Source organism: Watersipora subatra, chromosome 3 (assembly GCF_963576615.1).
Source record: "Watersipora subatra chromosome 3, tzWatSuba1.1, whole genome shotgun sequence".
Classification (NCBI taxonomy): Eukaryota; Metazoa; Bryozoa; class Gymnolaemata; order Cheilostomatida; family Watersiporidae; genus Watersipora; species Watersipora subatra.
Genome location: NC_088710.1, coordinates 48296109 through 48323048, shown reverse-complemented (window position 1 = coordinate 48323048; position 26940 = coordinate 48296109). Strand labels below are relative to the sequence as shown.

The window sequence follows — 26940 nt, the reverse complement described above, 5'->3', positions numbered from 1 at the left end:
TCATATTGATGACTACAGTGAAGTTTGCATAATGAAATCATAATGGAGTCCATATGAGTATCGATATTAAGGTGGTCATACGGTTGCTGCTTAGCTAGCGATAGACACTGTTGTATGTGATGTGGAACTTGAAGCTGGTGGTCCTCTGGCCGCTTGGAATTCTTGCACTACGTCCCGCTTATCCAGTACCTTCATTTGTATATGCAGGAATTCTACAAGCAATAGTCTCAGTGAAATATTTCCTGAAGGCATACCGCTCTGCTTCCCTCGACTTGCTAACATATGCAAATGAAGTTTTTGCATTTCATCTATCAATTTTGTAAAGAAGACTGAGTGAATAGAGTAAACATGGTATTCAGCGGTTAGCAGGGCTTCCAAAGTATAGAGGTTAGCCTACCAAAGGGCCATTTTTATATCATTCATGCAAGGTGGTCAGTAAGAGTCATATATAATTAACTCCATATTTTTGCTTGGCCTACACTTTTATTTAAAAAGTTGTAATAAAAGAGTGTTATTTGTCACCTGTTATTCCCCCTACAGCTTGGTTGAAGTGTTCTTGGAGGTTGGCGAGTTTCTTACCACTAATTCGGTTTTCAGCTTGCACCCTTTCCAATTCACCAGAGTTAAACATTCCTCGAAACTTGTAATAGGTTTCCAGGGCCCTATGCATGCGGCTCTGCAAGCCTACCAACATAACACTAGCAACTTGTAATTGTGAATAATGTCCATAGCAGCTGCTGTTATCACATCTTTTGTGATTACAGACTTGCAAAAAACCATATATAAATAGATAATAGCATTAAAAAGGAAGGTTTTGGTGCAGTATACTAAAATAATATATCACACCAAATTCTAAGCAGTTAACATGGTATAACAATGGTAAACGATTTTGTTGTTAAGGAACAACTACAAATAATTACTATTCATGCATCATGCCGCCATGGAATCAGTGTATGATATAACAAGCTGAGCATAATGCTGCTTCAAACTTGCAATGATAAAAGTGTAAAATATATCTTGCTATGCCGAGGAACAGTCTCCTAACATTTTAGACTTTGTAGAATGGCCCAACAGAACATACGATTTGGGCTTCTTGTAAAGTCGGGTACCTTTGAGTTGTTTAAGATCTTTTATGCCAGCCTCTAGTCTGTTTCTTTCATCAAACATATCCATCACTTTACTCTTCATGTCCACATGCTGACCCTGTAGCTGCCTGTAGCGCATGGCGAGTCCCTTGTTCAAGCTCAGCTCAGTTTGTAATGTTTTCTAAAGGAGATGTGCTCAATGAATAACAAACTGGGCAGCTTTTGTAGACGACGCTTACAAATAACATTACAACTGGCTTAATTTTGTCAGGAGTACCACTATAATGATGAATGTAAATATGCCAGCAGTCAGTATTATTTCTGGTAGTCATCCTGATCTGTACAATATTTTATATAATAAAAAATGTATTCATTTGATCAGAAACAGCTGAGAACAATTCTGGGGATGTTTGCTAGCTAACAATAGTGTTAGCTAGCAAACACCATTTGCTATCTAACAATAGTGTTAGCTAGCAAATGCTGTATCACACATATTGTGAAGATATGTCTGGGTGTATCACATTCATATTGTACAAATATTAACAATAATGCTAGCATAGTAATTGAGCACTGCAATTCGATGCTAGCTAGTAATCTAGTAATTGAGTTTTGCAAGGCAAATATCAGACACGCTTTATTATCGTTAAATGCCTTGTTACTACTACTGATAATGTGTAAATCAGGAGCTCAGGCTAGTCCTTACTGTATGACTTTGAATGGTAACAGATCGTTCAGTCATCAGCTGTTGGTGTTCTCGACTTCGAGTCTCTAATCTCCTCACGACGTCATCTCTTGAGCTGATCAGGGAGTTGGTAATATTGGTTTTAGCTTCAAGCTGAATGTTGGCTTCTTCCAGGTCTTTTCTGTTATTTAAAAAAAAATGACTTACCTATATAAAGAGTCCCTAATTAACAACAGTAAACTTTTAGACTTACAGCAGATGTTTCAAGTATTTAACCTTTTGCCTCAGCAAAAGCCTTTGGAGATGTAATGTCTGTCTTCACTTACTTCAGTCTCTCTACGGCTGTTTCATTGTGCCTAATGCTCTTAGTGAGAATCCTTGCTGTGTGATCCATTTCATCTTTCTTCCTGGCCATCATCTCCATTTGTGTCGTTAACTTGGCCAGCTGCTGCTTCAAATCATTGCTGTCTTCCTGCAACGCAGTAAGTCTAAAAATACTTACATCATCTTCGTTAATTGCTAACAAGTTAAAATAGCTATTTTGTCTAAAGCATCTGAGTTAACATGCACTGGTGATCACAAAAGTGATTATATTTATGGAGTTATCTCTCCATACATCCAACTTCAAAATTCAGGAAACAGCCAACTTATGTCAGATACTAAATCTCATAGCAATAACAAGTATGAGCAACAATCAAGCAATCAAATTAAGAAGTCAGAACAGAGAACGGAACTAACTGAACAAAAGGAGAGCAACACAGATAAGCGCCACAATTACAAAGTTTTCCAGCAGACGTGGCCCAGCGGCATCAGTCAGCTGGCCAGTTCCATATGACCGCCCACTAGTTTGTCCAGATAATAAACCTGATTGGTCAAATCTGATTGGAGGCTGGCCGGAGTAAAATGATGCTTGGTCAGCTCCAGCTGACCATTGGTTAGTTCTTTGATGGAGTAGACTTGGTGGTGTGTGTAATTGGTTGAATCCGATTTGTTGCCTAAAGAAATCAGCTGCTGATCGGTCAGCTGATTGACCATATACTGATTGATCAACCGCTGATAGGCCAAATACTGATTGGTCGGTTACCGATTGGTGGCCTGCTCCTACCAACTGGCCAACTGCTGTTGATAGTTGTCCAGTTCTTGCTAACAATCTTTCCGTCCCTGTCGACAACTGACCAGCCTGAGGCATCAATTGATCTGAATGTTGCGGTGCTGCAGATTCATCCGCTGCTTTGGTTGAATGACTCGGGTGTCTAGAAGTTGGAGAGAAATGTCCAGATTGAGTGTTAGAATTAAACAGCGCTATATCATCCGATTGTTGTTTGTCAGAGATATCGGCTTCAAGAGATGTCGCTGATAAAATCTTTTTCATGATCATTGGAGAAAGGTTGCTCATTGATGACCCAAACTGTTTATGCTGACTAAAATCTGTATTTAGAAAGTTTGGTGGAATTTTTGAGTTTTTATGCATTGCAGCTGCGGAACCGTACTGGTTATGTGTAGTTGACTGGTCGCTAGTATTGTTATAGCTGTTATCATTCCCGGGTGGTAAATGTGAAGGTGTACCAAATCCAAGCTGTAGAATTTGAAAAATTGGAAATTAATCAACCAGAATATTTAAAGATATACAACAGCTAGCACTTCCAGGATAACTTAATAAACATGATGCGCCTGATGACGTGAGCCCTGCCGCGTTTTCTGAGTAAAAACCCTCTGCAGTTTTAAAAGCTTGCACTGAGTGTTTTGAGACTATTAAAAGCAACCCACAGGTTGTTTCTACAATTTACAACAACCCGCAGCTTGTTCCTACAATTGGCAGCAATCCGCAGGGATTTTTTATAACTGACAGCAACCCGCAGTTGTTTCTACAATTGACAGCAACCCGCAGTTGTTTCTACAATTGACAACAATCTATCGGGAATTTCTATAATTGACAGCAAACCGCAGGTTGTTCCTACAATTGACAGCAATCCACCGGAGTTTCCTATAATTGACAGCAACCCGTAGAGGTTTCTATAATTGACAGCAACCCACCGAGACTTCCTATAATTGACAGCCAACCACAGGTTGTTTCTTCAATTGACAGCAACCGTCAAGTTGTTCCTGCTCAAGATAAATGTTATTACCTTCAGTTTTTTAAGATATGGGTTGAGCTCTGCTTTGGTTTCGACAAACTCTTTTTCTGCCGTGTCCTTTGCTTCTTGAGTGTCCTTTATTTCGGTAAGCAGCTCATCAAGTATCTAAAATTATAGATTTTCAAGGGATTGCAAACCTATTATTTCAATTGTGTACATTCAACAAAACTAGCAAACAATAAAAAATTATGGTTTTAGTCTGACTTGTCTAATAACTGCTATGATCATTTTTTGAAAAAATGAAACAACACAGTGTTACCTTTAGCTACATGAACCTGTTTGTTATGGTGGCAATGCTCTTTAAGTATTTATTTTATTTTATTACAAAAATAAAAGAAATTAGCTGTATTTTAATTACAAAAACGTGCAACAATAATAAAATTACTAAATGGTGCAGCTGATATGCTATCAATACTAAAATCAATAAATAACATTTATTAAATAAATGTTGAATTTCAATACTTTAGACAAATACTGTCTAAAATTTCAGGGTAAACATCACAGTGGCTTAGTGTCATCTCTCTACAAGGTCTCATACAACTAGCAGCATGGAGAAAGAAGCAGAACAGAATAAATTATTAGTATAAAGTAACTAGATTACCCCGTTGAATTCCTTCTTAACACTCAATAGATCATCGAGTTGCTGAAATAATGTTAAATATTAGTAGACAAGATAAACTATAGATGCTATTATAGATGACTAGGTGTATCAAATATATATTTGGTCAGATCTTTAGGTGTATTGCATCCATATTGTACAGAGATCTAGGTGTATCACATCCATGCTTGTTTCTGAGAGATATATTTGAATAGCATTGTTAACAGAGCTGATGACATGCTGCATAGAGAATTGCTAATAGAAATGTGCTGTGTTCAGATTTCACATTGAGAAATGTTTTGTTCACTTTTCAAAAGATAAAATAAAACAACGTGATTTGCTACAATATAATAAGCAAACCTATCTATTTGTTTAAAAATAATTTTAACTGTAATTTTAATATGACGCAAATATAATGCAGAAAATATTCCAGCAAAAAAATCAACTAAAAAAAAGAGATCTTTGAAGGGTTCTTACAAAAGCTTTTTATGTGATTTTCTGTCATCTGATTTCTACATTAAAAAAACCATTATCAAAATAAGTACCTGTTGCTTAGTGCCATACACATCTCGCAGCTTTTCAACCTTTGCTCCAACAACCTTGAGCTGTTCCTCAATTTCGACGACAGTTTTCGAAAGCTTTTGTTTCTTATGCTTAGCCTCAGCTTGAGACTTGACAAGTTCTGTGCCATCAGATGTGATGCGAGTGTGCAGAACTGTTCTTGTGTGTATTTCATCTTTACACTGCTTCCTCAGGGTCTCAAGAGTAAGCTGTAATTATGCGTAGATTGATTTGTTTGTAGAGAGTATATGCAATAAGGTTGTCACATGGTCGATAGATTTCTAAATAAGGAAAAAAATCTTTACTAGGTGAAGAAGGGAATACTCATATATAAGCTTCTTTAGGTTTTGGAGATCTGCAGCTAATATATGATGTTTGTAAAAGCTTTTGACAACTCCGAGATTAGACTATTTTTATTTCGAGCTTGAACAAAAAAAAGGGATTAAAAATGGTATACAAATGTACCATATTTAATATCAATATACCATTTTAATCACTTTCTATTTACTTCACTTTTTATTCGCTTAATATTCACCAGATCTGGCTCAAGGTGAAATCCGGCTATTTTCTAAGTTAGAACGTACTATGAAAGGAACCAGATTTGACAGCGTAGAGTTGATTCAATGTGCAACAACAAGAGAGTTAAACAGCATCGATATTGATAGCTTTCAGCATTGGTGGGACTGATGGTCAAGGGAAGCACTTTGAAGAGGACTAACCAGATAGGTCGCCATTTTGGAACTTTTGAATCAGACCTCATATATGTAAATTTTTGGCAAATATTTGTCAACAAATGATAAATGAAGATTACGTGGTTGGTCTAGATTCATTTATATCCAAGAACTTTCTGATCTCAAATCCTCAAACACTGCAAACTTTACTTCTTATGAAATCAACAGTAACTACTAAATTACCTTTAAAACAAAATCTTTCAAGCCTATTTTATCAATAGATCCTTTCAAAGCACTTGAGATATAAAGCTAACTAACATGGTACTTTATATCTTAATCTTATAAATATAAAGATAACTAATGTGCCAATTTATATTACAAAATTGAAAATAAAAATATGACCAACGTGCCACATTCTATGACAAACTTGGAAATAAGATGATGACTAACATGTCACTCCATATTATAAACTCACAGCTATTGAGATGATTAGTATGCTGCTTTACCACCATAATCATAGAAATATGAACATAACCTTTTTTATAAATATATACTTCAACTATTTTGCATTGAACTTGTTTTTACATTGAGTAGGATGTAGTGACACCAAAAATTGCTGTGCAGAAATTTAGATCATCTACCTTTTTACTGGAAACCCTTCCTAAAATAGATGTTTAAAAATTTGGTAAATAGTAGCCATTTGATGGTTCCTTTGAGAGACGGGTAAGACTGGATTTCCAACTTTTGCAATATTACCAAAGAACAGAGGCTATTCTTAGCTAGAAAACACTTAGTCAGTGTAGAGCTTACTTACTCTCAATGCTTCCTCTATCTGAGATATTCTCTCTTTTTCCTCTTGCAGCTTGTCTTTGATAACGGAGTTAAAAACTTGCACTTTGGTAAATTCATCCAACATTTGGTTCATTGCCATCTCCGTGTTGTGAATCTGGTTGTTCATACGTCTCAACACTTTTTCATCTTCAGCAATGCCAGTTTCGCTAACAACAATAATAGTAATGATATTAATAATAATAGTCATAATTCTTCGCAATGGCACTAGCCATTTGAACATACTTTGGTTCACTTGCTCTCAAAACTTACTGGATGAAAATATTTAAGTAACCAGCAAATATAACAACAGCAAAAAAAAGTAAGTTATTTAATTGAAAGAGCTACAAATTTTCGAAAAATGCTTGAAAATCTCTAATTTTAGATAAAAATAATAACAGGCTAATTTTGATCAAAAAAGAAACTTTATAAGTGAAACTAACAGTTAGTATACACAATATCATTCTGTCTGTGTACAGACATCAGCACTATTTAATACTGAAAGTTTCGATAGTTTGTGTTTGAAAGCAAAGTATTCTTTAACTGCAAGACAGTTTCGTAGTAGCTCAAACATCCAGTCCAAGAAAGTTCTTCCCATATCAAATATTTTTTCCAAAAAAAAAACAAATTAACAATTTTAAGCGTTATAACAGTATGAAAAAGCAGTACTAACCATTTGGCTATTTTTCTTGTCAAGTTATCAATTTCTACAAGGAGGTTCTCTACTTCCTGTGTTATAGCTTTAAGTGCGACCTCCTCGTGCTCACAAGCTGTTTTCAAACCTGAGAACTCAGATTCCATAGTGTTCCTCTACAAATAGTTACATTAAGTACACTAAATACTTGACTCATGATTAGGTAACAGTAAATATCATCAGTTAAAATTATGTCATTAATCTCTGCTATGGACAGAAGTGGTGGAACTGATGAAAAATCAACCACTGTTTCCATGTCTTGAATGGATTTGGAGTTGCCCGTTGCCGACGAATTCATGCCCTACCATTTCAACAATTCGGAGTTTCACTATACATGTAGATCTTTCCAAAATTTGCAATGTATCCTTGAAAAACAAAACTGGTTAAAGTGCACTCGCTTTTTTACAAGGAATGCCTTTGCACAAATTTAGTGACGCGAAATGGGGTCAGATGCACTCGAATTTGACCATTTTTATGAATCGGAGTAGAAGCAACTCCTAACCAATTCAAAGTATAAAAACGCAATGATTCTTTTGATTCAACCTCTAGCTCTGATGGTAGGAAGTTATTGCAAGTATGTTTTCTACAACGCCTCATACAAGTATATAAAAAGATTATTGGTTCTTCTAACTTAAAAAGCATGGAATTTCTTTATCCCATAGATTTATTCAATCAGAGTTCTTAGAAGAGAACGGATGAGATAAAGCAACTCCAATGAATCATGTTCTCACCGTAACTGTCAGCTCCTCTTCTTTTTTAAAGGCCTCCTCTTCTAGTCGGTGATGTTCAGATTCAACCATTCGTATTTTGTTGGTCAACTCGTCCACCTTTCGATTTTGCATTTGTTCTACCATCTACAACAATATTGTTTGTGGTTACCAAACTTAACATATATTATACAAAATTAAATATTCAATGCGGAGAAAGCTTTGCTCAACCTCTTTGTGATAAGCCTTACTTTTGCATTATCAACTTTAACCAGCAGTACTTGTTTCTCTTCTACATTCTCAGATATCTGTATGCGAGTCTCACTGGTTTGATGGGTGTACGTGTTACAAAGTCTCCGAGAATCTGCTAGTTCTGTCCTGTAACATAGCACGGTGCATTTGATAGATTAGTGTCTCAGATCAGCTGCCTCAAGTTCGCAATTTACAAGTCTTTTCAGAATGTGCTTTATACTAAAAGTTTTTTTAGCAAATGTGGTAAAATCTACTTGAGAATGTATAGATATTTCAAACAGTTTAAGTATATTTTGTATTTTGGAATTGTCACGCCATGTGATAAGCAACTCCTTACACCGCTAGTTGAAGTTCCTTTTTGATGTCTTCTATCTCCTTCGCCATGTTCTCTCGCTCAGTTTCAGCCTTCATATGAGCTTCCTCATTTCTTATTTTTGTCTTAGCAAGTCTATCCAGTGTCTGCTCCAGCTCAGTCTGTGTCAGATCTTGAGCTTCATTTATTTTTTCCATTGCTTGTAGCTCTAGGGAGAGTTTCTCTTTCACCAAAGGACTAACAAGCAAATCAAAATAGTTGTCTGTCAATGCCATGTGTAAAAGCTATAACAGATTTAACATACTCAATTTGCTAAAAAAGTCCTTTTACCCTGAGATCACAGTTGTCTGCTAAAATGCAGTTGTCTGTACAAAAGTGCAGGATTCAAAGTGACACCTCTTTTTACATATTTCAAACCAACAGAAAAACATTGTGCTTGTCAAAGCGTTAACTATTATAATTATACAATAACTAGCTGCACAACCCGGCGTTGCACGGGTAATAAAAAAGTTTTGGATAGAAAATTTATTTGTATTTAACATATGACAACATTTGCCATTCTAACTTTCAAACTACATATCAAGAGAAAAGTGTTTTGTGTAACTGAAATACATTGAATAAAAAAAATAAAAACAATTGTACAGGTTTTCAAAACTTTGTCAAACAACTTTTAAACTTTATATCACGAGGAAAATGTTTCGTGCAGGTCAAATAAATTTTTTTTAAATAAAACGACTATCAAAAGGTTAAGATGTACATGTGAAATAATTAGCAAGTAATAGCTAAATTGAGTCTGTTTTGATCTGATTACAATAAAAGTTGATTCGGTAATAATAAAATTAATATGAACTGAGAAAACAAAATAAAAATCCTGAATATGTAGAATTAATAATAATAATTCTTGCATAGAAGTGTGTGTATAAAAAAGGTTACTGTTCCACCAGAAGCTATCCATCAAAACTTTGAATACGACGATACTAGTACCTCTCGATACCGGACTGAAATTTTAAAATGAGATATCGTATTGTCTCTGTCTAACCGAACGAAGAGATAATGTCAAGGCTCTTCCCACAAAAACAATATAATTGTCTGTGTGAGATGAATTAGCCGTGACTCCAGATATAGTAATTGAACTTTACGAAAAATGTTTTTCGAACAGGGTTATCGTAACGCATGGCCGCATTGGTAAAATAATCAGCGTGTTCAATAGCTATAGCCAGAGCTGGAATGACACACATATCAACAAACTTTGGGAAATATATCTATAGATTACACAATAAATTTGGCAAAACGCTTGCTGAAGTTTTACTGTTCACTTATTTACTGTTGACTTATGTAAATCGTCAGATACAAAGTTAAATAATAAGAAAAACAACGACAATGAATGGTGACACCTACCAGTGTTTTTCAACATGCGCTATATCATCAAGAAGTCGGTTATTCAGAGTGTTCGAATGCTCAACTCGATCTTTGAGTTTTTGTTCAGCTCGAAGTTTGTAGGTCACATGCCAGTTCAGTTCACTCAGATCTTCCACAGCAGCGTCATGCTCTACAATTTAGCAGTGAGCTGGGTTTTTACCTAGTTAATTGCACAAGGATAATTAATGGTCATTACAGAAGATCTATGGCACAGTAAAGTGTTTTAAAAAACAGCATATCAAACTAACATATTATCAAATAGTTTGTTTTACCAGTTTGAACAGCTATCGGAAACTCAACAGCTCGTCTCAGTGCTAGAGAGTTGGTTTTCTTTTGTAGAAAACGAGCTCGGTGCTTTTCTTGTAGCAACTCTTTTTGAGTTTGTTGAACATCGTTATCCAGCCTCTCAATCAATGCAAACACTTCAGCAATCACTTCCATTCCTCCGAGATAAGGCAACTCCTTTGCAATTGAATGAGGGCTTTCTAAAAAATACAAAGTACAAGATTATCATAGAGGTTAAGAAGCAATAGCTGTTGCGCATCAAAGTTAACTAATACATAATTTTGGTCAACCTAATAACAAATATTCTTAGCCAATCAAACGACATGGTGAATAAAGTTATGTCTTTTGATTGGCTAAATTACTTTCTTGATGTTACAACATTGCCATCCTTGATAGCATATTTTGTAAAAAAGAACTCATGTATAAATTTTATAGTAAACATAGCTTGGTGTAAGCTATACATTTACTTAATCGACCTATTACCTGTGCTATAAACCGTTACACCGAAGGAGATATTTAAATATCAGTTAAGCTAAAAGGAAACAAGACAGCAAAGTGACCAAACATTAGATTTGTAGTGCTGAGCGAGCGCTTGACTTGCTAGTCAGCTAAAGAAATAGCAGACGTTGATTTAGATACAGCATCCAGAAAGAAACTGGACATTTTATTTTAACTTGTGCTCATTAAGAGAGGGCAGAGAACTTTAATTCATTTAAAAAAAAGAATTGCCAAACAACCAGGCAATACCAATTTAAGGTCAATCCAAAACCCACGGGTATCAACAAGATTTATTCTGCAACTGTTCAGACCAAACAACCTGGCTGGCTAAAAATGATTGCCGTACCGATAACCATGCAAATACGAAGCCAATAATACACACAAGTATTTGCAACAGCTTTTGTCTTTTTAAGACTACTGGCGAGTAAAAAAAATACTGGCCTCAGATTGGCTTGATTCTTTCAGCCTGCTTACTGGTCAGGCTTGCAGGGTTTAAGTGAACAAACCTTTTGATATATATGTATTTAAAAAAATCCGAAAAATAATATAATGTCAATCGTTATTTCAAAACAAAAATATTTGGTAGGCTTTTTATCAACTGAGCTGTCTTTCCCACTTCAACTATCTACACAAAGAAGTGTTCAATAAATGTAATTCCCAAACTTTGAATATTGCTTATCCCTAGTTACATCAGCCTGGTTATCTTAGTTCTCTTGTTGGTTTTATTTTTTATAGAGCTCTTAATAGTTTTGTAAAACATCTTTTAAAAGAATGAAAGCCACATTCTTATAAAACTGTGCCAGAAATAGCGGTCAAAGCCTCTGCTAAACAATATGAGCTTCAGTCTGACAAGTTTTTTTTATGTAATAAGGACTAATAGTGAGCTGGTCGTTTTTCTCCACAGTGTAACAGCAATTTAGTTCAATAAATTTGAAATGTTGCTCACAAGCAAATGAATCAGTGTAGTTGAAAATTTCCTACTTTATATAAGACTAAAAGTTTTGAGCTTTCAAACATCTTTAAAAATGAGTTTAGTTTAAAGAGCACTATTGCAGAAATCAGAGACAATAATAAAAGTGTAGATAAACTACCTGAGTGAAAACCTTGGCCATCAATAGAAAGGCGGTTAGAGTGTGCTGATTGATTTTTGAATCTCGCTTGTGATCTAGCTGAAGTATCTACATGAATACAAATAAAACAGAAAAGCATATAACTCATTGCATACAATTTCAATATATTCTAGTAAGCAGTTAGTTGTATTTTTAATAATCATGTATAACTTGCTAACCTTTTGTTGTGATTTTGTTATGGCCAGAGCACTTGGATAAAGAAGCTTGATCAAACCATTCCTCAATGAGTGTTTGAAGAAGCTCCAGATGAGATGAGGCTTTATTTACACATGTGGAGACCACATTTGTAAGTGTGCAACTAGGTTTTTTTTCTACTTGCAGTAACATCTTCTTAGTAGAAGCAGCTATAACAACAACACACAAATAACAACTCAATCGATCGGGTTTGTAATAAAATTAAAATATGTAGGGTACGTTACAACCATTATTGTTAAGACAAGAATGACAATTTAAATCTGTAAAAATACCTTTTAAAATTTCAGAGTCGTTTTCAATTTGGCTATCAGTTTCACTAGGTCTTTTACTAATGCCTTTTTGCAAAGCAAGCAGCTGGCTTTCGTCGTCGTTGTTGTGGCTGGATACATTTTTTTCAGTATGAGACACTGAGATGATTCCTGGTGAACGGGTGGTTCTAATCATTGTTGCTTATGTTTTAAAGTAAATGTTTTTTGTTATAAGTTTACAATGTAACTATAGCTTCCACGGTGATTTAGACAAAGCTTGCATCGATGTCGCTGTAAAACAAAGCAGGTAGTTTTCTCCAAATCATTTTAAACCGGAAACCTGATTATAACAGGTTTTATGCGTGCGCATGCTGCTTAGAAACGGAATTGCCCATTGACTTAAAGACTGTTATTCGTATTATAGACGAGACACTGACATATTTCTGCAATGATTAGTTTTTCAAAGACATCATAGTTTATCTGGCGTTATGAGCATAATATTTGTCGCAGTGGTACGTATTCGTAATCGAGTAGCGATTCAGATTTTGTCAATGATTACACGAGGCTCAAATACGTAGTAATCTTTTTTAAATCGTACCAAGAAACGTGAAATCCTCGCGAATCCAACTTTTTCTCCAGGAACAACAATCTTCCTCAACCATTTTTGTTGCGCATAGCGTGCACATGTTTGTAACACTGTTATAAAAAGTTCATGGATTTTAAATCGTTTGCACACATACTGCTACGAGTTGAAAATTTTCATAGTAAATATTGTTGTCGAAGTCAGCGACGACTAGCCACTTGCAGTTGGTTCTGCGTACAAGTTATGATTAATAGTTATCATGCACAGCTATAATTGTTGCAAGCAAGATGATTGGTGAATGAGTATGGCATTTTATTACACAATCTCTATAAGCATAAAAATTCTCAGTCTTGTAGTTTTGTAACTCGTAGTCCGTATTAATTGCTCTTTGCTCTCTCCTGAACAATGGAGCACCTTTGCTTATATAGCAAGTGCTGAGTGTTCATCCATGGGCTTTCTACGCAAGCTATATTTTGAATTGCAAGGCTAATCTGAGAATAGCTGAACACTTATAGTAATTGAAGAAGCTCAGCTTAGTACATCCAACACAATATTTTGTTTGTGTGTTTCAACTGCAATCTTTGGGTTGTGGCTGTAACACATGTTAATGTTCTCAGTTTTGGAACCATTTCAGCTTTGTTAGTCATTTAGCTGTATTTTGGTGAAAGTGATAGCCAATAGCCGACATAACAGTTTTATACATATGTTTGGTGTGAACAAAGCGAAAATTCCAGTAAAATTAAGTACATTCCAAAAAGATGTTAGTTGCTTCTAGATGTTAATAAGCTATAAAGTGCTGTAGGCATGAGAAGCTTCAACAAAGTAGTAGTTTCTAAGGCAGAATGTTCAACTATGACATGTTTTCTGGTCGTGTTCAAATGAATTATCCAGTCAAAATTGACAATATCCTCAAAACTCAGATTTGCAAAACAGGAACTTGGATGAAACATGTTTTTACGATATATGTGGGGTACTTTACTATTTCCCTAATTTAAAACCTAAAAATTAAAAAAAAACAAGATGTGAAGCCATCCTAACAGATATTTAGTCAGCTACCCTAAAAAATATTTTGTTGCCTTGAATCCATTCTTGATCTAATGTTTAGTCAAAATTTCACAGCAGCATTTAATGTGACTAATATAACCATAAGGCAGAAATATATTTGCACATAAGTTTTACAGTATCACACTATTCCAAAGTATGTAGTTCGCAAACTGTAGCCTATACACCAATAACTGTGATTTTCAGTTAAGGATAGTGTGAACCATGTGAAGATACCAGGCCCTTATTCCCTGGGGTTACTGGCCGGCTGAGCCGCCCCAACTTTTTAGAAATTTTCGGCGGGTAAGTGCAGTCAAACCCGGATAACTTGCCCTCGGATAGCTCGAACACATGGTTAACTCGAACGGATTTGTTTGGTCCGCTCCCACACAATGATAAATTGCTTTAAATAACTCAACCTCAACATCATTAACTCGAACAGTTATTTGCCCAACGGCTACGGGGACGGTTTTTATCGCTGTAGAATATCACTTTATTCCAAGCCATAGAGATAAACATCAACTTTTAGTCGTTTTTAGACGTCATTATTATCATCATCGGCAAAATATTCTTGTTAGAGGCTTGTATAAAAGTTTGCAAAAGGTCAAGTTTTACCAAACATCCGCTTGGCAATGGCCCATCGAAAGCGTGGAAACCTTCGGATGAACTTAGAAGAAAATCGGTAAAATTGATCTTTTTTGAAATGCTCAAAAGAAAAGGATGTCTTTTTTCTGAGCATTTTAACTGCGATCAAGTTAAGCCTATTTTAATCTGAAAACGTCCTGGCAGTCACATCACCTAAAACAAACAAATCTCAAATAATTAACCCTTTAGCGACCGCGAGGTTACGATGGAAAAACCACTAGCGTACCAGGCAATAACTTGCGCAATTTGAGCTTTCGACACGACCGCATAAAAACTGCAGTAACTTACATCAAAATTGTGGCAGTTACATAAATTGACATGTATAGGAAAGCTGAGAAATTTTTCTACAAGCTGATGTTTCTTCTATGTAGATAGCTTTCAAATATTTACCAACAAAAGTCTCAATTTGTTGAAACGATGAATTTTTTATTTTTGTATGACATTTTCAATTGTATTTTTCTAATTAATAAAGGCAATTGACAGTGTTGTATAAATAATTCTTGCATAGATTCATATCTTCACAACAATTTGCAAAAAGAACTGGTCGTCAAAGAGCATTGAAAGTGTAGTTATGAGCTCCGTTACAATGCAGGAGCGCCTTTCAAAATTTTCAGTGCGTGACCCAAGCGACCTGCGAAAAACGGAGGTTTGACATGGCCAACTAAAATTGGCTATAACTCGCATGCAAATTGGCATGGAGCTATAAATGAATATGCATTTGAAAGCTTAGAAATTTCTCAACGGACAGCCATTTGTTCCCTGCAACTCGACTGTGAACACTAGTCAAAATTTTGATTCAACAAAGTTGTCACCTCTCTATCATGAAATATCGATTACAAAAAATTTTTTAAAAGCAATATCTCTGCCAAAACCGGTTTATGATAAGCATCTGCACAGTGTCATATGTTTACAAGAGTCTGCAAAAAAATTGGGTTATCCAAGCGCATCAAAAGTTGAGTTGGGTGCTTCTGTGCATTGCGGGAGCAGACCTTCAAAATGCTCATGACGCCATGGCGATAAGCAGTGCAACTGTTACCTGACATGGCTTCTCAAACTCTGCTATAACTCTCGTGCAAATTGGCATAAGACTGCAGATGAATATGCATCTGAAAGCTGAGATATTTTCCTTCAAGCAGCTTGCCAAGACTGCAACTCGACATCAATATATTCACAGATATGATTTTTTACTGGCAGATTTATGTGCATTTCTTGAAATTATAGATTTAAGTAACAATTTTGCATATAAACTCATTGCACGGATTCAGGTGTGCTGCAGCTAAGATCCATGTGTGCTGCAGCAAAGATTAACTGGTTGTGCACAAGAAGAATTGAGTGGTGAGCCTGTATTCACACATTTTGTGAAGCAGCAAAAGACAGGAAGCAACATTTATTATGAGCAGATACAGCAAATGATGGAGAAATAATTCTGCTAGATGGCAAAACAATATGAGAACTGAACTCTTTTGATTAGGTGGGTGATAAGGGCAATGGGTAACAAATACAACATATCGATACACAACAAATACAATAGATAATGACATTTCAGCGCACGTATGTACAAAAGCTAGCAATACAAAGCAAGGAAGCATTTGCAGAAACTTAATAAAATACAATTTGTAAATAAATTTATTTTGCATGGTAGGGATCAAATTATGACTCGCATAGAGATATTCCACAAGAGAATCTGCTGCCGGTACCTTCAGCTTGCTCTTGCTCATCACCCATGTATACGGACAACTTGTGCGCATAGCCAGAGACAGCATCGGAGAGCAAATAACTTTATTCCAAATCTGTTAGATGGAATACACTGTCTGAAGTTGAGCCGTCCTTTCCATGCCAGCAAGCTTTTATCTATAGATATAAATTTACCAGGCAGCCAAACAGAATATAACCGGTCGCATATCATGGAAAAAACATTTTCCAACTTGAACAATTTATTGCCAGCAGGGTCTTCAAAATTGTCAGTAAAAGGTAAACTTGCTTCTATTTTTTTCTACTTTCAATTTTATTAAAAATCAGCGTAGATAATGAAGGATTGTGGACCAGTAAGACAACAGAGTAGGCTTTTTGAGAATACCTATATGTAAAACTAAACCAATAACTCGCCATACATATTTATCATCAACAGGCTCCGAAGCATTGCAATGTTTTTGAAAGCCATATTTATTCGTTTCGTTAAATATTACACTTATAATTACCAATGTTATAAAAAGTTTCAAATAATAAAAAATACTTACCTGTTTAAGAATTCGAACTTATCTCCTGCCAAGCTGTCATCAAAATGTAATTATTTTGGTTTTAAATCAGCTCCTCTTTGATATCCGTCATTATTCCCTGTTTCAACGCCGGCCGTTTCAATCCTACTTTCGCAATCCAATTCACTCTGTTGACCTTCTTTTTCACTTCCATCGTCTTCCCTATATTTTTCTGACCTGAAATCCTCTTCTCAACTTCTAAACCAGTCGATGTCTTCCTCTAAACGATTTTTTTTAGCAGAGCTCAAATATTCGCGTCTGTCTTTGTTGATCAGCTTTCCATAAAAAAAGATCAAATCTTTACATGTTCTTTTTGCACATGCGCATAAGAGATTATTTATAGCCTTAAAACAGTAAAAAACCTACTGAAATTGCTCAAAATATTAATTTTAAATTTTAACGCTATTTTTAAAATAAAAAAAACGTTTTAAAAAAGATCTATCGAAAACAGAAAAATGTCGGGTTTTTCGGTTTTGGTACACTGAGACATTGCTCGTAAACCGACAAATGTCGGTTTTGGATCGCAAAGGGTTAAAAAATATTTATACTTTCCGGTAAAATTTTTTAGAACTTTACCTGAGAGGCCCAGTTGAGGCCCTACATGAAAGAAACCTGTTGGAGGAGGGGGCTTACACCGCCCCCTCCAGACACCCAGATGTTCATAATTAGTCGCCTAACATTTGCCGCCCCAACTTGCAACCAGGCAATACAGGCCTGGAAAATACTAAATCAAATGATCTACGCTTTGTTCAATGTTGAATGTGTTAATGCCCTCAAATTTGTATTGCAGTAATAAATCATATTATCAACGCATAGAGGCATTAAAACAGGAAGAAAGAAAAAAGAAATGCTGGGTATAAGTTGTAGTATTTGATCGTTCTTAACTATATATAGCTCAAAATTAAAGTTTAATCAACAACAGATTTATTTTATAATTCTCAATGAAAGCGCAGATGACAACGCTCTGTTCTCCGAGGTCAAATCTCGGTCTTCTCAACATGAGAGGAAAGCTCCAAACTCCAAATCCAAATCTCAAAGTTGGTCTGTGTGTACTTGAGTAGTCTAGTATGTCCAGTTATAACTAATAGAATCTTGGAATAAAGAATTCATATCGCAGAAGGTTTGATCTCGGAACCTCCCATTCGCCTGGCAAATGCCTTATTAATTTAGCTATGCGAGATTGATGGATTCATTGGGCGATACATGTCTCTATGTGGGTGGAAATACCTACCGCTCTCCGTTATGGCGCAACTCCATTCTATGTATTAGTAGGAGCCATAGATAATTAGCCATTGGCAATGTGCCAGGCTAATGGCAAGTGGCATTGTTTTTAAGCTGAGTTCATAAGTGTGGCGTTGCTATCACTGTTTTTAAGTTGATTTTTAATACCCGTGCAATGCCAGACATTTCGCTAGTATAAGTATAATGTGACAACACATATGTGACAACTCTGTAAACAATAGTTAATTATACTTTAATATGCAATAGTAATTGATAGATTAAAGGAAAGATAAATCTATATAATGTAAGTAATAAAGGATAAAATAATTTTTATAGATCTGTGTAATTTGTCCCTCAAGTGGAGAACCTCATTCGCGGCATTATGCTGCAAGCTTCTCAACGGCTTCGTAAAAACGTTGGCGGGATTGTCACAGCTCGGTGTATAGTCATAGCAGATATTCTTCTTTTCATGGATAAAGTTGTACCTGATATCAATAGGTTTGGTTTGTTGATGATGCTTTGCGTTACCTCTAGCTCATGTGATTGTTCTCTCATTTTCCGCGTAAATTACAGTCTTGTAACTATTGCTGATGTTGACAGCTTTGCATAATGCTTGTAGACACAACTCTTCCTTTTACCCTTTTCCATGGCCATGTACTTTGCCTCGCGTGATGAGAATGCTACTGTGGGTTGCTTTCAGGTTTTTCAGCTAATTGGAGTTTCTCCTAATGTCATTATGTATCCAGTAGTCGACCTCCTGTTTTCTGCATTACTTGCTCAGTCAGAATCAGTATAGCTTGTAAATCGACTGTTGGCTGATGTATAAAACAGTTTATAAGGTTTTGTTCTTTTGATGTAGCAAAACAGTTGTTTAGCTGAAATCTGCTACGGTCTAGGTTTGCCCAGATTTTGTAATATTTTGATACGGTCCAGTACAGGATGTGTACCCTTTGAACGTGTCCTCTACTGGACCGTAGTAGATATAGCAAGCTACCAATGACCTTTTGATTTGGTTAATTTTTAACCTTATTCTCCTCATTTGTAGCAATTCGTAATTGCAGCTCCTTTTTAGCTGGGGTAGCAGCTGGCTAACAATCCATCATGCCGAACCATTTCACTAGGGTGTCAACATATCTCTTTTGCGTCATTCGATAGCCTTCTTGTTTAAGTCTATTCCCAAGAACTACCCCAACTAATCACGGTCATCACCTTAAATCAATCATTTAGCTCATTTTTGACTTGTAACAATTCTGATTTGTTACTTGCGACTCGGATGTCATCAACCCAAAATAATAATATAACTTCACCATCACCTGTTTGCCTTGTGTACACATACATGGGTCACCCAAGTTAAGTGAGTAACCAAGTACCTTAAAGTAGGTTGTAAAGGTCTCATGCCCGTTGTGACCACTTTGTCTTAGGTCGTATAGTGATTTATGTAAATGGTAATTCAGGCGTGTGTCAGCATTGCCTGATAATGGTTTATTGTCTGGTGCCTCCATTGACAAAAATGTCTTTGTCAATGGAGGAATTTAAATAGGCTTTCTTTATGTCTAGTTGATGTAATACTAGTTGTTCATTAGCAGCCTTCTGTAAGAGTGTACGTATGGACGTCAGTCGAGTTGTAGGTGAATGGGCTTTGTCAAAGTCTAAACTAGGGATCTGTGAAAATCCTCAAATCCAAAATAATCCATTTGATCAGTTGTCTTTCCTTGTTTGATGGTATATACCCACCTGCGCTTTGTTTCTGTTCTGTCAGGTGGAAGTGGTTTGACTGTCTATGTTTTCTTTTTTGTGTTTATTTCGGCATCTATGGCTCTTTTCCACATTTCAGCTTCATGCGAATTTATTGCCTGGTTATACTTGTTGGGTACGAATGGTACAGACAAGTAAGCATATTCAGTAGTTGTAAATACCAAGTAGTCAAGTAAGTATGATGCCATTTTTCTCTCACATTGAGGGCATTCACTTGGTTCTTCTCTGTCTTCGTTTGGTTCAGTCTTGGTAAGTGACTGTGTTCTTGGTTGTATAGTAGGTGTCATATCATTTAAGTCATTTACGTCACGTACGTTGCGTGTTGTAATGACACTACGATCTCTCTTTGTAAAAATGTAGTAACCTTTGTTTTTGGGGTTAATTCCAGGATAGGTTCCCTTGAGTCTTCTCCTATCTAATTCAGTTTTAGGTCCTTTGTCATAGTACGTACAAGGTAAACCCAAGGCATGTATGGCTCTCATGTCAGGTTGATGACCAGTGAACAGATTAAAGGCGGCAGTGCCTGTTCTTCATTCGTAACTTCTGTTTCTTAGATAGTGTGCATGTCTCACGGCGTATGTCTAATACAGTTTAAAAAGATTAGAGTTCAGCCAAAAGGCATCCAGCTATTTCCATTATGCTCCTCCATCCTCATTCAGATTTTTCATTTTGATATGGGTGGTATGAAGCAGCTGTTTAATGTCTTTCTCCATGATCTAGCAGGGTAGCTTGCAATTAATGTCTAGTGTATTCACATCCGTTGTCGCTGTGAATTGATAATGGTTGACCAATAGGTGCAATATCTGCAAGAAATGCGTGAAGTACATTGTGGGCTTTGTCCTTGAATTTTAAAAGTGAACAAAAAGCATGCTAGAGAATTCATCGACAAAGTTGATAACATATTTGTAGCCTTCTTTTGCAATTGGTGTGATTGGTCCGCATATAGCTTTATGTACTCTCTCCAACAACTTTGTAGCCTTGGTGGTTGGTATGTCATGGGATTTGGGTAGTCTGCTCAGCTTGTTCTTTTTATATATCTTACATAGCTTTTCTGATTTCCTTTTTAAAGATTCTCATTCCATTAGTAACAGTTTGGAGTTTTTTTATATCTTCATAATTCATGTGGCCGAGCACTGTAGGCCAGCTTTGTAATGTCTGGTAGTGTGGGTAGTGTCAGAGTCGGCCAGTTGGTAAGTAAAATAGTTTGTTGCTCTCAGAGATGTCAAATTGGGTATTTTTGGTGGATAGTGTTGCAACTCCTGGTGAATACCGCATTGGCACCAGATTCTGTTGCTGCTTTTTAAATGCCTTTAGTGAATAACGGCTGTCATTCTTGCAGTCAGTCATAATTAGTTCCAATGTTCGTTCTTCAAGCACTTTAGTCAATTCGGTGTACGCTCTCCTGTTTTTTGTATCAAAGCTGCATCTGATTGTTTTGATTCAATAGCCTTTACTAACGCCTCATCCGACTAACCTTTACTTAGGTATAGAGGTAGTTAATAAATCTAGTTTCCCAAATATTGTAAGAAGCCATGTGCTCATTAAATATAACTCAAGACATTTGCCCATAACCTGTTAAAGGTGCAGATGCCATCAGATTTGTATTGCAGTAATAAATCGTATTGTCAACTCATGGGGGCATAAGAACAGGAAAAGAAAAAAGGAATGCTGGGTATAGATGACATCTCTATGAACAATAGTTAATTATAGTATAATATGTGATTATAATTAATATATTAAAGGAAATATAACTCTCTATATAATGATAGTGATGAGTTAATTTTTATAGGTTTGAAACTTGTCACTCAACATCCAACACAGTTGCGTTGTTAGCATTGTAACTAAATGTCTATTTGACTTTTCGATTTTGCCCTAACTTGAAGCAACTACCATTAGTTTATTTTAGATGAACTACAGATATTGTAGCAAACGCTGCTATAGTTCTTTGCAACTCTTGGCCATTTTGTGACAATCAAGCGGTAAGAAATGTTCTGCAAATTGCTTTCACATTTTCCACGGCGCTCATGGATGAGCATCCGACATTATGTAAGACTCCCTTCCGTTGAAGACGCTAAAGATCCATTAAAGATTTTAAAGCATGATTTGGTGGATGGTCGATTGGATAAAATTCTTCCCTGTCCACGGGAATGTGATGTTCTGATAATAGGCGGTATGTTTCTTATGGCTCAATAATACATTTATGTTACTAATTTGGTTACTGGATAAGGTGCTGACAGATTAAGCAACTCGAATTCCATCGTTTTAGGTAGTGTGGTTGGCTCAAGCATTGCCTACTTTCTCAAGGAACAACAAAACAAGCTGAATGTAATGGTTGTTGAGGCAGACAGCAGCTACTCCTCTGCCTCGGCTCTACTTTCAGTTGGAGGTGCTTTTTTACAATCCTTTTGTCTGGTGTACATACGTCATAGGATATTCATGTAGCTAACTGTTTACCTAGTTAGTAGCCATATCAATATAATGAGAGCAACCTTTTTATTACTTCAGCACGCGTATTTTGATAGGGGAAAACTCTCTCACGCTATATGTTGATGGTTTATTCGTCAGATAAGTAAGTAAGATAAGTAAATTTTTCACTTTGGACTGTTTTAGTTTCTATTTGCAGGTATGAGACAACAGTTTTCACGCAGAGAAAACATTGAAATGTCTCAATTCGGATTCGAGTTTTTACGAAGAGCAAGTCAATTGCTTGCAGTTAGAGGTGAGCCACCTCCGGATGTTCAGTTCAACCACGCAGGTTATTTGATATTAGCTGATAAAGATAACGCCGACACAATGCTCAAAAATCATGAAATCCAGACAGAATGTGGTGCTGTCAGTACCCTACTTAGTGCTGACATGCTCAAAAAGAAGTATCCATGGATAAATACTGATGGTATAGAACTAGCAACAGTTGGATGCCAAGGTGAAGGCTGGTTTGATCCTGCCGCTCTGCTTTCTGGTCTTAGAGGAAAGAACAGGTCACAAGATGTGCCATACGTCAATGGAAAAGTCATTGGGTTTGAGTATGAGAAGGTTTGTAGGTTATAGCGGTTCGCCTTTGGCGTGGCAGTTTGTATTATGGTTTGGCTTATTAGTAGTTACCATACTATGCATGGATTGACTAGTTGGTATTATGGTCTGACCTGTTACTATGCATGGATTGACTATAGTTTGTATTATGGTCTGGCCTGTTACTATGCATGGATTGACTATAGTTTGTATTATGGTCTGGCCTGTTACTATGCATGGATTGACTATAGTTTGTATTATGGTCTGGCCTGTTACTATGCATGGATTGACTATAGTTTGTATTATGGTCTGGCCTGTTACTATGCATGGATTGACTATAGTTTGTATTATGGTCTGGCCTGTTACTATGCATGGATTGACTATAGTTTGTATTATGGTCTGGCCTGTTACTATGCATGGATTGACTATAGTTTGTATTATGGTCTGGCCTGTTACTATGCATGGATTGACTATAGTTTTTATTATGGTCTGGCCTGTTACTATGCATGGATTGACTATAGTTTGTATTATGGTCTGACCTGTTACTATGCATGGATTGACTAGTTTGTATTATGGTCTGACTTGTTACTATGCATGGATTGACTAGTTTCTAGCACCTTACTTGTTGTAAACTCATAGGTTCACAGGGACTAGTTGTGCCGCTGTTATGATACTTGTTGACTGGCTATGTGCGTCGCAGGCTCCTAACACTTCTTGTGTCTTTGGTAGAAAGTTTATTTTGGTGAATAACCACATACATGTAAAGTGTTCATTGCCAAGGCTTGCATTGCGAAGGTGCTGCTTGGTTTTGTAGATTAGATTAAGTGGCGAGAAAAGGTATCACAAGTTGGACTTTGCTTTGGTACAACTTCCTAATGGTGATGTACAACCGGTCAGGGCAGCGCTGTTTGTGAACGCTACTGGTCCGCACGCTGGAGAGGTAATTGATTTCAAAGTGGACATCTGCATAACTGCTATTTTAGTTTGGTATAGTGGTTATCTTATTCTCCTTAATCCATTCTGGGGGTTTGCTTCGTATGTTAAAACCATAGTGTTCTGGGGCAGATATGTCCTTGAGAGTTCACAATGATCTATGCCGCGGCCCGAAATCCTCAATAAATATCCAATAATTATTGGAGATAATTATAAATTGAAATAATTATAGATGGAAATAAAAAGTTGCATATATGGGAGAGGTAAAAATACATTAATACTGTAGTAACAATAAAAAGGTTTGGTATTGTTGTTACTTTACCTTAAAGGTAGGTGAACAAAGTTCGAAGCTCAGAGATGTGTAGGTTTGGAGGCAAAGACTAGGTAAAGTTTAAATCAACTTATCTTATTGTTCATCAATTTACTTTTTATAATTTAATACTTCTTCAGGCTTTGGGTTTAACTTGCAAAGCTGTGATGTTTCGAGAAACTTCAAGAGTTGCATGTTAAAGGTTGACTTGCAACAAAATTCACATTACAGTTATTGTATCAAAATATTCACCATGTCTCACTCTGTTGTGCTGTAGGTCCAAAATATGTGGAAATGTGATTGCAAGCTCCTAAATGCTAAAAAATGAACAGTTAATCATCGCCATCACAAAACCGCTGTAGATTAGAATCTTTTTCCAAAACGGCTCAAATGGAACGTAGTTGTACAAGATGGCTTCTGTTTACATTTTCTTGCAACCTCATTCGTCGAAATATTTTCACAAATATACTTCACGCATTCAATAAAACCATGTTTATTGTTCTTACACATCTGTTTTGTCGTCATTGTAATGCTGTCACTTTCAGCACTGATATCTTATAACTTAACGTAAAAATCCGTTTAATTTTTTAATCTTAGCTCGAAGGAGTACATATCATTGTCTGATAATCATGATGAGCCTGTCGGTCACCTGTGATAATCGAAAATCGCTGCAGAAATTATTCGCGAAGTATTGGGTCACATGATCAGGATACGATTAGACCAATTCGAAACAAAACTGTTAAGTAGCGAGCATCTATATTTGATACGGGGTCTTTGGTAAAACTCAAAGTGTTTGTCATAAACAAGTGCTACGAGAAGTTTTATATTGAGCCTTTTATTGGCCTTTCAATTCACGTGAGAACATCACGTGACAAAGCAATAACCAAATGTAATGACAACGTCAGAGAAATAAACTGATTCCAATCTACGGCGGCTTTTCGTTTTTGAGCTTTTAATAACTTGTAATCACATTTTCACATATTTGCACCTACAACACAACAGAGTAAGATAGGGTGAATCTTTTGATACCAAATAACTGTAATGTGAATTTTGTTGCAAGTCAACCTTTAAGAATTACTTCAGGTGTAGAAACAAAGATTTCCTTAAGTTATTTGTGGAACATTTTGTTTGTTAAAGGAATTGTAATAGAAGTTTGAATGTATTGCTGTATTACCACATCTTTAAATTGTATTGTTTTACACTCAGTTTATGACTTAATGCTCTGAGGTAATGAAAATTTAAATTTTGTATTTATGTTGGTTTTCGATAGATAGCGCAAATGGCTGGCATTGGAGGCGAAAGTATTAGTGCGGTCTGTGTTCTCCCTTGTTTCATGTAATTTTTGATTTTCCGTCACAAACCTCTCTCAGATAAAAATCACTGCCATTTTTGTTTATTTAGATTGGTTCTCATGACAATTTCTGTTTCTTATGTACATTGGTTTGCAATAGGTAGCGCAAATGGCTGGCATTGGAGACGAAAACATTAGCGCAGTCTGTGCCGTTCCTTTGCCTGTGGAGCCTCGCAAAAGATATGTTTATACATTACACTGCGTCAATGGTCCAGGCCTAGACTGTCCCCTTGTCGCAGACAGCTCCCAGAACTTTGTATATCTCAGAAGAGAGGGGCTTGGTAACAACTATATATGTGGAATGTCTCCACCAGCAGATATGGAGCATGATCATTCAGATCTCACGGTTGATTATAACTTTTTTGATGAACATATTTGGCCCAAGCTTGCACACAGAATGCCAGCATTTGAGGCATTAAAAGTTGTAGGGGCTTGGGCTGGTTATTATGACTATAACTTCATCGATCAGAATCTAATTATAGGAGCACATCCATACTTTAAAAATATGTACTTCGCAAATGGATCTAGTGGGCACGGGCTCCAGCACGCTCCAGCCATGGGTAGAGCGATTACAGAACTTATTAACTACCAAGAGTACAGAACAGTGGACCTTAATGCCTTTGCATTTGATAGATTTTTGGAAACTGATGATATGGATTCGCTAGGTGGGGAGACAAATGTAGTTTAAAGGAAATCATGGTACTGTGTGAGCTATAATATAGTTATACTTGAGTGAGCTATAATATAGTTATACTTGAGTGAGCTATAATATAGTTATACTTAAGTGAGCTATAATATAGTTATACTTGAGCACATTTGGAAGTCGGTAGCACGATATCCATTCCCTTGTCTGCATTGTCATCATTATCTCTTGTTTCAGCGTGTAAAGTTTATTTTCACCTCAAGTCATTTGTATAACCTTCAATTTTTTAGTAGAATGATCTTTTGAGATTAATTTTGCATGGCTATCCTAGGAGATAAAATCACTGACATGCCCTGCTTTTGTTATAACAAAAAAACATTAACAGATATTTAGCATCCTTTTTTGGAGTTCAGCTCGATTAATTTTTTGCAGATATATTCTGCGGTTAAATCTCGAAGTATCATAATTTTTTTATATTATTTGTATGTATGAAGTATATGTGTGTATTGAATAAACGTGTTGCGGCAGAAGTAGCCACGTGAGTCACCTCTCGCTAGTCACCTCTTTCCAAAAATGCTGATCTCTGTGTTCTTTTCATTTTTTATTGGTTAAAGTTCAGTTTGAACTGACAGAATTTGGTACTAGGCAATTTTGTTAGCTTATTTATTTACTGAAATAAATGCACTTTCCAGCAGTGGGTGTCATTAATGTAAATGTGTGCTAATGCATTGATATGAATTACACCACGTGAAACCATGGCAAAAATTGCTGTCAAAGGAGTGGATAAAATCATCCTACGAGTTCCTTTGTCAATTTGTTTACCAAGCGAGTCGCGTTTTAGTTTTGTAACAAAAATGAATCAGTTTGTTTCAAATTATGAATTTTGTTACTTG

The 26940-nt window shown here is 36.2% G+C and overlaps 2 protein-coding genes across 2 annotated transcripts; one reads left to right on the top strand and one right to left on the bottom strand.

Moving 5' to 3' along the window:
- Positions 1 to 69: 69 nt before the first annotated feature.
- LOC137390669 (coiled-coil domain-containing protein 178-like) lies at positions 70 to 12497 on the bottom strand. The gene is made up of 17 exons (XM_068076994.1): positions 12326 to 12497; positions 12017 to 12202; positions 11820 to 11906; positions 10218 to 10430; positions 9925 to 10075; positions 8551 to 8763; positions 8213 to 8339; positions 7986 to 8108; positions 7234 to 7370; positions 6547 to 6730; positions 5046 to 5270; positions 3894 to 4007; positions 2094 to 2239; positions 1789 to 1948; positions 1110 to 1266; positions 523 to 684; positions 70 to 212 (listed from the first exon to the last, which is right to left on the bottom strand). The coding sequence occupies exons 1-17, from the start codon at positions 12495 to 12497 to the stop codon at positions 91 to 93; spliced, it is 2679 nt and encodes an 892-aa protein (XP_067933095.1). The 3' UTR covers positions 70 to 90.
- Positions 12498 to 19812: 7315 nt separating this feature from the next.
- On the top strand, positions 19813 to 26589 carry LOC137389532 (FAD-dependent oxidoreductase domain-containing protein 1-like). Its single transcript, XM_068075566.1, has 5 exons — positions 19813 to 21971; positions 22068 to 22187; positions 22425 to 22834; positions 23625 to 23750; positions 25505 to 26589. Exons 1-5 carry the CDS (start codon positions 21788 to 21790, stop codon positions 26090 to 26092), a joined length of 1428 nt encoding a protein of 475 aa, XP_067931667.1. The 5' UTR covers positions 19813 to 21787; the 3' UTR covers positions 26093 to 26589.
- The last annotated feature ends 351 nt before the right edge of the window (positions 26590 to 26940 follow it).

Bases quoted from the DNA above. Each gene is read 5' to 3' on its own strand.
- LOC137390669 (XM_068076994.1), bottom strand. From the start codon at position 12,497: ATGATTAGAACCACCCGTTCACCAGGAATCATCTCAGTGTCTCATACT. The intron at 7,371-7,985 runs GTGAGAACATGA...AACTATTTGTAG, and splicing joins AAGAGGAGCTGACAGTTACG to AGGAACACTATGGAATCTGA. The intron at 4,008-5,045 runs GTACTTATTTTG...CTATAATTTTAG, and splicing joins TGTATGGCACTAAGCAACAG to ATACTTGATGAGCTGCTTAC.
- LOC137389532 (XM_068075566.1), top strand. From the start codon at position 21,788: ATGTTCTGCAAATTGCTTTCACATTTTCCACGGCGCTCATGGATGAGC. The intron at 22,188-22,424 runs GTGCTTTTTTAC...TTCTATTTGCAG, and splicing joins GGCTCTACTTTCAGTTGGAG to GTATGAGACAACAGTTTTCA. The intron at 22,835-23,624 runs GTTTGTAGGTTA...TTGGTTTTGTAG, and splicing joins TTGGGTTTGAGTATGAGAAG to ATTAGATTAAGTGGCGAGAA.